Source organism: Montipora foliosa, chromosome 6 (assembly GCF_036669935.1).
Source record: "Montipora foliosa isolate CH-2021 chromosome 6, ASM3666993v2, whole genome shotgun sequence".
In the NCBI taxonomy this organism is placed as follows: domain Eukaryota; kingdom Metazoa; phylum Cnidaria; class Anthozoa; order Scleractinia; family Acroporidae; genus Montipora; species Montipora foliosa.
Window position 1 is genome coordinate 38,343,777 of NC_090874.1, and position 8,972 is coordinate 38,352,748.

The following is an 8,972-nucleotide window of genomic DNA, read 5'->3' on the forward strand; positions in this document are numbered from 1 at the left end:
AGCGTAAAAGGTGACATCCGTAAAAATTTTCAGCGACTTACATGCATATGAACCTGCAAGCTCAGACGTCCCTAACAAGACTATGCTATTTAATAACTAAGTTTCTGCCTCACTGGACATACCAGCAAGAAAGGGAGTCCAGGGAATATCAAGGTTAGTGATAAAACAGTGGAAGTTTAATCCACCCATAGATTATAATTTTGTTTTGAAAGCGTAAGTAATTGGCTTAATTGCATTTGAGGAGCGTGGATAAACAGGGCCATTAAAAAACAATGTACCTACGGGATATCAATTCTGCTTTTTGAGGTATTGTCTTTATATAGACTAACGTCATTATTACAATCGAGGGAGAATGAGAAAAAAAACTTTTCTGGGATTTTTTTTTTCACTTCATTCAATTCAAATATTACAGTTTGTTTCGCCGTTTGGGGGCGGATTAACACGATTGTCTGCTAAGATGGAAAGCATTTGTTGTGGGTTGTCTAACAGCAATAACAATTAACAAACAATAGCTTCCACGCACTTCGTATCTGGCAACATTGTACGATGATTCCACAAAATATACGTCGTTGCCTGATTCCCACTTAAGATTAGCTGCCTCATTACAATTAGTTTTAACGTTTTTACCCAGATATGCATCCCTTCGACTTTGTTGTGCTAAAAGATCTTTTATGTTTATGCTTATTTAAGTCTGTATTTATTGTAATGTTTCATATCCAGTAATTTACCAAAATACTAGCGTGGCATAGATCACGGCTTGATTCTAGACAGAAAAAATTAAAACTGAGAAATCTGCGGCAGTTTTCGGAAAACCAACTCCGGTTTGTTATCAATGATTTACTTAGGCCCTGTCTACAAGCAGGTAGGGTGACCTTACTGCCTCACTGCTAGGGTTTCCCTAGCAGGAGGGTCAAAGATAGCACGGGTTTACAAGCAAAATTTCACAGGTGGGGTTACCCTCCCTCCTTGTAAACAGGGCCTTAGTGCAAGAATTGATTTACCAAGAATAAAACACAAAAACGAATCTTTAATCTGCATGTGGCCTTTATTTCAAAATGAAACCGATTCCCAACTTGCATTTTCATGCCACTAATGCTGCCTTTATTAGTCACATCAAAAAGTTCAGCTATGTGGACAGTTTTTCTCATCTTTTTTAATTTCTCAGTGAGAACGAAAGTCCTTCGATGGACACAAAACCGAGCACAACAAAGTCTCTCCCCAAACTATGCATTTTCTTGAGAAAAAGAAACACCTCAGCACATAACCGGTAATAAATTCCATCATGGAAGGCCTGCCTTAAAGGCTAGCTTAAGCAGAGGCGTATTTAAGTAACAAATGGCAGACTGAAGTGACTCTCTTAAACCCTTGACAGTGGTTGCACTAACATTTCCGACAAATCGTCCATACTGATATGAGAGCATAGAGACTGGACCATTCCGGTTGGGGTCCAGTCGCACAAAAAAAGCATTTTAAGTTCCTTATCGCTGGGGTGAGCAATCAGGCTATTCTCTTCGTTCATCTCACATGGCTGTCGCAATAATTCCTTGTGAATGAGGTATATTTAATCAACCAAACCACCCGTTTTTTTTTTCTGTCCACGCACTTGTGATTCAGTTATTTCCACCCATTGGTGACTTGAAATCAAGTTGCTGGCTTTGAAATATGTCATACTAAGCTAAATATGGATCCTTTATCGGTAGGTTAGGTGACACTGCTTCCAAAAACAGATTCTGTGAATCATGATCGTGCAAACACTGCTCCTCCTCTGCCTGTCAGCCACATTGAAAGGTGTCTTAGCGAACAATGATAGCGACACATTTGAGCTTGGAAAAGGGATCAATCTGCGAAAGGTCAACTTGTTGAGTGACTTTCAGGAACATGAGGCGAGCGTGTTCGAAGAATTGCCTTCCAGCTGCTTCAAAAGATCAGAGCTTCACTATTCAGGCAGTCATTTTGACTACTACGCAAGCACCAAAGCATTCTACTCCAAGACGGCCGTTGAAGCTGGTTTGGACGCATCACTGCAGTCTACATTCACTCTTGGAGCCACGCTAAGCAGCGTTATCCAGACGAAAGATTCAAAGACCAACGAAGTAAGTGGAATGTCTCTAAACGTCCGAGCATTGACGGAAAAGATCTTCGTAAAGAAGGATTGTTTGGATGACATCGATGTCTCCACTCTAACGAAGCGTCTTCTGAAGGAATTCGAAGGTCTTCCCTTAACATTTGACAAGCCTTGGCTCGCAAACTCCTGGAAGCCATACTACAATTTCTTGGAGACGTTCGGTTCCCATGTTATAGCGTCCGTAAAGCGTGGATCAAGTATCAAGCAGACATCCTTTGCGGAGAGTTCCAAATCATACAGTCAGAGAGACTTTCAGGTGAAGAGCTGCGTTTCACTCGCAGGGCCTACCAGTGTTGGCAAAGTCGGCGTTGAAGCGTGTGCAAATGTCAGCCAAAGAGAAGCATCAAGTGCAAGCCACATGAACACGGTAGACAAACTCATCGTCCGCGGAGGGACCAAAGAAACCCGTAACGCGCTGTTCAAACAGAGGACGGAAGAACTGATTGAGAAGTTGATGAATGAAGCTGACGAGTCAGACTCCGCTGTGGAGCACAGTTTCAGACCAATTTGGGACATTCTACAAAGCCGCTTCGAGACAGGATCAGACAACTACATCAGAGCTGTAAACCTGCAGTATTACTACCTTGGTTACTTGAATTATGGCTGTTCACCTACAGAAAGTGGTAATGTACAGCTGCAAAAATTCGACTACACCAGAGATTCGACCAAGGGTTCCCCTGAATTTGAGTGCTCTTTGGCTTCAGAGGGGTGCCACAACAATAACGATTGTCACTACAGAGTGGGAATCAAGTGCGCCTGCTACGGTAAAACTTGCGTTCGCTACAAGCAAGAGAAACAAGACAACGGGGTCCCCAAGCATATTCCATACGCAAACTCAGACAAGAAATGGGGAAAGCATGGCTGTAAATGGAAAGTGGCTGGATTTAAGTGTCACTGCCGCAACGACAACCTTCGGGTGCGTAAAGTGAAATGGAGGATGCCAAGCAGAGATGCCGTTCAGAAAGGTGTCAGGCCTAATGTTGCTCACCATAGCTCGACGAAGCTAAGCCGTGATCAAGTTCGAAATGATTCAAAAGCTGAGATCAAATCCTACAATGTTGGCAACATTTAGAGAAGGCAGACGCACTAAAATGAGTTTCTCCCTCAAATTTACATAGTGTTCACATGTGTTGTATGCAATGAAACAATATTAAAATGGCAGAGATAACAATTCCTGATTGAGTGACCATTTAATCATGCACGCATCCTTAGAGTCACAAATACAGAAATCGGAATTATCGAAATTAACCTTTGATGATTTCCCCATCATTAAACTTGAAATTCAACCTGGACCGATCACGGAAAACATTTTTAAACGCGAAGTTAAGCTCAGTATTTGTTGTCGTCTGTGTATCTCAATGATAAACCAGCCTCAATGCGTTTCGAGCCGAGTATTTAATAATGTGCGGCCTGTTTCCTTGCGGATGAGGGGAGGGAATTCTGAGAAGGCTCGGGCGATCCGAACAGTTCCCTCTCGCCTTGATCCACATTCGCCAGTCGCCACCCACGTTTTGGTGATTCCCATTTCCTCTTTGCAAATATTTCCCCACTGATGCGGACCAAACGTTTTCCAATTTCTCCTTCATAATAACGTCCTACTGTTACATATTTTACGTCTTCCCCCTGATTTGATTTTAGTGTACTATATTTCGACTGGCCAAACCAGCCTTCTTCAGGTACAATGAGAGTTTACATCGGATTGCTTCTATGTACATATATATAGTAAATGGATGTTGGCGTAGTACTGGAAAAATGTGATAAAATATGGTAGTTACAACAAATTTGAATTCAAATATTAAGAGTAAAGGAAAAGTAACGGAAGTGACTGCAAATAATAAACTGAAATCTAATACGTTTCTTCGCGGATATTAAGACCATTAGAATCAATTGTCCTGCCTTTGAAATCAAAAAAGGCTCCCCGTTCTTACGGATCGAGTCTCTGTTGGAAAATATTTTTTTCGGTAGAATTTATTGCATGTCCTTAGAAATGGTGTGTGGGGAGAGGAGAGGAAATGTTCTGCGACTGTAGTAGGTTTGGATTTGGTTTTAGCGTTATCTAAAATGCGGCGGTGTTCATTAAAACGGTCTTTTAAACGTCGTTTAGTTTCTCCTATGTACTGTAGATGGCATCTGTTACATGCATTGAATCATGTAGATAAGGTTTTTAGTTTCGCAAGTTATGTGGGAATTTATGCCGGGAGCGTGTTTCGCCAGTAGAGAAGAATGTGTAGTTGGTTGGTCCATGGAAAACGTAAGGACAGGTAGCGCAGTTTTTGCCACAGCGAAAAGAACCGGAAGGAAGTGTGGAATTAAAAAGGGTTGCATTAGGGGACAGTTTAGCTGTAACTAGCAGGTCGCGAAGGCTAGGGGAGAGTCTGAAAGCCACAACAGGTAGGTGTAGAAAAGCATGTCCTTAGAAATGGTTTGTGGGGAGAGGAGAGGAAATGTTCTGCGACTGTAGTAGGTTTGGATTTGGTTTTAGCTGTAACTAGCAGGTTGCGAAGGCTAGGGGAGAGTCTGAAAGCCACAACAGGTAGGTATAGAAAAGCATTTTTGCAGCGGTCAGAGGAGAGAAGAAGGTTGTAGTGTTTTTTTATTACGTTGAAGATGGAAGGAAGTGATGGAATATAGGTCGTTATGAAAGGTATGCGTTCAGGTTTGTTTATCTGTTAGGTTGTAGGATATGTATGTGGGGAATCTCTGCGGCGCGTTGTATTTGATTGGTAACAAAGTCGCGTTTGTAACGGCGTTTCAGAAGGTATGTCGTTAGTTCAGTAGTGCGAATCTTGAACGTTTCGTTGGTAGAACAAATTAGAATAAAGTAAATGTTGGTGTTTGTCTGTAGGTTTCGTGTACAGGTCTGTATTTATGCCGCTCCGTCCCTAGTTAGTGAGACGTTATAAACGTCAAGAAAAAAACATTGGTGGGAGAGTGTGAGCTGGTGAATTTTATGGTAGGGTGAATGCTGTTGAGATAATCGAAGAACATTTTAAGGTTCTCCGGACTTTCAGTCCAGGTCATAAAAATGTCGTCGATGTATCTCAACCAAGTACGGGGTTGAAATGGGGCGTTCCTTAGAGCAATTTTTTCCGAAATGTCCAAGGAAAAGGTTAGCAAAAGAGGGGGCCATTTTAGTGCCCATAGCTGTGCCCTGGATTTGAAGGTAGTGGCTATCATTAAAAGTGAAGTTATTCATGGTGAGAATCATGCGGATGAGGTCATAAATAGTGCCAATAGGAATGGTGTTGTGAGGATCAGTATGTAACTGAAAATTATCACAAGCATTAATAGCTTCATTATGTGGAATACTGGTGTATAAAGATGAGACGTCAGTGTTACTAATAATGAATTAGAGGGTTATTTGCCAATGGTAAGGAGTTTATTGAGAAAATTATTAGTGTCTAACATAAGATGGTAGTTTGTGGACAAAAGGTTGAAGATGGTGGTCAACAAAATGGGATATGCGTTCAGTGGGATGACTATTGGATGAAACAATGGGGCGTCCTGGGTTACCGGGCTTGTGTATTTTAAAAAGACCAGTTATCGGTATATGATTATTGCATCACCTAGGAAAAAGGTATCTATTAACGTAACAGCTTGTGATATTCAACAGAGAAGTGATATTAAGTATTTAGGAGTTTTTATCGATGATACTTTAAAATGGGAATACAGCATGTTAATAATCGATTAGCAAAGAATCTGGGCATATTTTAGTAACAAGCTTCGCTATTATGTCTCTATTAGTACTCTTAGGCAACTCTATTATAACCTCATCTACCCTTATGTTTCATATGGTTTGATCAATTCATTGTTGGGGAACTGCAAGCCAAACTCGACTTCAAACTGTAAAAAGAAAACAAAACAAGTGTATTCGGTCCATATTTTTTGCTTCCCAAAGAGAAACTGCTTCTATTTACTATAAACTACTCGAAATTCATACTCTTAAAAATGTATTAAATATTAGGATGGCATCCGTTATCTACTGGTTGCCTCCTGCCAGTTGGGGTTCTTAATAATGTTTCTATCAACTTTGAATTGTTTCTTTCACATTGTTAAAAGTGGGGTGGCTGTAAACTAGCTCGATAGCTAAGTGCACTTCCACTATAAACAAAGCATTTACATTTTTTTTACATTTATAAACTTAAGCATTTCCCTTTTTAAGTAAAAAAAATACCTGCATCCAGAATTCATAGCTATAACACTAGATATGCCTCAAGAGACAACTTATACAGACCTGTGTCCAAAACCAATTATGGGCTTTCAAGATTTACACCAACAGCTTCTAGTATTTGGGAAAATATACCTTATAATATTAAAACTTTACCTTTTCCTTTTTTTATTAAACAGTATAAGCGCTACCTCCTTGACAGCCAAATATAATAATGATAGTTAGGAAGGAAGGGAATATGATTATTATATTCCCTTCCTTCCTGATTATTATTATTATTATTATTATTATTATTATTAGTATTATTATTTTTATATTATTTTTTGTGTTTGAACTTAATTTAATGTAAGACTCCTTGGATGCAACTCATTGATGTATATAATATTGTATATTTATCTAAATTTGTCAATTTCTTAATTTATTACTATTAATTTAATTTTTATCTGTACTACCTATTTTGCTAGTTCACTTCTATACATATATCATTATGTATATATTTTTGTTTTCCTTTCATTTAATTCCTGTGGTAGTGGCCATCTCGAAAGCATTTGCTACTATGGCCACTACGCACTTTTCCACTTTTTCTCACTCAAGTATAATTAGTCTGTTTCCTTCTTTCTTTTAATTGTTATGTCCATTATTTATTTTCTGAAATAGTGCAAAATAATAATAATAAATCTTGAATCTTAAATCTTGGAAGGATGTAAAAACGTCCTGGTTTTACGTCAGGTTCTATGAGGTATTGTTTGTCCTCTCGTCAATCCGTTGCTCTGAATATTTGAATTCAAATTTGTTGTAACTACCATATTTTATCACATTTTTTCCACTATTACGTCAACATCCATTTACTATATATATGTACATAGAAGCAATCCAATGTAAACTCTAATTGTACCTGAAGAAAGCTGATTTGGCCAGCCGAAACATAGTACACCTCTAAAATCAAATCTACGTTGTATCGGCTCTTGCTCAAAATATTTAGCTTCTCAACTTGTAATTACGCCGATCAGATCAACCCACTGATCCAACGTACACCGACAGGAAGATTGTCCACGGTTGCTTGCTTGAAAACTCTGTAAATTACGGCCCGCGTTTTTCCCCTGAGATTTACAGCCCAAGCGCGAAGAGCTCCTGGGCCATAGTTAAAGGGGGAGAAACAAGGTTCATAATTTACAGTGCATATCTCTGTGGTAATCAGGCCCGTGGGTAAGGAAACTAGTTGAAGTCAAGAGGATTGATCAACTGCCACAAAGACTGCCGTGTCAAAATCCGAATCTTGGCTTTTTGAAATAGTTGCTTGCAAGATACAAACGGTTTTAGTTTATGTAACATAAACGACTGAACTTGCTAGAGAGTGTTTTATCAAAATTTCAAAATTAGCTGGCCGTACAGCGGACATACTGTAGAATAAGACCCGCTAATTTAGTCAATCACAGCGCGCGTACCATATGAGAGCTATAATAAATTTGTCTTATTTCTTACATTCATTTTTTACTAACCCTGAAATCAGTTTAATTCATTGCATGACAAAAAATAGCTGCAAATTGGTTCTTGATACATACATACTGGAAATAAGGCAAACAGGCAAGAAATTTAAAAGTGTTTGGGGATCATGATGTTAAAAGCTGATTTAACGTATATATATTCCTCAAACATTTGAACGATGAAGGCAGTAATAGCGGCCCAACCATTTCTCTGTTAAAAGCTGACAAAAATAGCTGGGTTAGAAAGCGTGTTGCATGTAGTCGAGATCAAGATTTTGGAAAAATGTTCTGTAAACCTTTCATGCTCGTGTAAGCGGAGCATACAAATTCAAGGCTTACACACCATGCATAGTTAATAGAGGAAAATGGTTTGGAAGCTCGGCAAACATCAGAGGAGCAAACAAAGATGCCAAGATTTAGGTTGGAAAGTCCACGACCGTGCACAATCTTTTGTTTTGCGCTCATACACCATGCATGAATTACGCAAGCAACACGTTTCTATTGGTTAGTTCCTCAGTACGGAGAAAACAACTATTGTGTTTTGTGCACGGTCAAGGCCAAAAAAGAGAACAAAAACATACAACAAAGAAATTTGTCTGGTTTCATAACCATTCCCCTCTATTAACTATGTACACACTATCTAGCCGAGCAAACCTTTTAACGAAATCGTTGGTACTCTTTACTTTCACCATTTAAAGTAAAGACATTGAAAAAATCGCCATTTTGTTCACTGTGTGCCACAACGACCAAACTGAAGGTTCGAGGTTTCGGGAAAAATAGCATTCCGGAGAAAATGCAAAACTGTGACATGCTCACGCGTGACCTACCTTTCTGAACAGGTTTGTTCACTGTGACAACGCCTGTTCGTCCAGGTATTTGACGACTGCTCGAAGAGGCATTTTCCTAGGTAGGTAATCTATAGGTACTTTTTTTAGACTTGAGAATCCCCAACATAAAGGGCCAGATTCAGATAAGAGTCAATGTTAAAGTTGTGTTTGATCGCATTTTATTTCTATCCCAACTACTGCCTATTCGCAGCATCACAAATTAAGATGGTGCCTACTATTGTTATTGCGCATACGTTCTGCGTTTCTCCAGATACTAGGGTTTCCTATCGCTGATGCCTACTAATACAGGGATATTTTGCGCGGTTTAAAACTATGCAGAAAAGTAGACCTTTGTAAGTACTCTTGTC

General features: G+C 39.3%; 2 protein-coding genes across 3 annotated transcripts in view; one reads left to right on the top strand and one right to left on the bottom strand.

Annotated features, from left to right (window-relative positions):
* Positions 1-189, bottom strand: part of LOC138005519 (neurofilament medium polypeptide-like) — a 3,138-nt gene extending 2,949 nt beyond the window's left edge. Inside the window, exon 1 of the mRNA XM_068851736.1 lies at positions 123-189. Within this exon, the coding sequence (XP_068707837.1) occupies positions 123-189 (67 nt within the window). The remainder of the gene's footprint in view (positions 1-122) is intronic.
* LOC138009047 (DELTA-alicitoxin-Pse2b-like) lies at positions 49-3,298 on the top strand. 2 transcript variants are annotated; one of them, XM_068856340.1, is made up of 2 exons: positions 49-153; positions 1,701-3,298. In XM_068856340.1, exon 2 carries the CDS (start codon positions 1,740-1,742, stop codon positions 3,195-3,197), a length of 1,458 nt encoding a protein of 485 aa, XP_068712441.1. In that variant the 5' UTR covers positions 49-153; positions 1,701-1,739; the 3' UTR covers positions 3,198-3,298. The 2 variants fall into 2 exon arrangements, with proteins under 2 accessions (XP_068712441.1, XP_068712442.1); XM_068856341.1 differs by lacking the exon at positions 49-153 and adding an exon at positions 234-306.
* Positions 3,299-8,972: the final 5,674 nt, after the last annotated feature.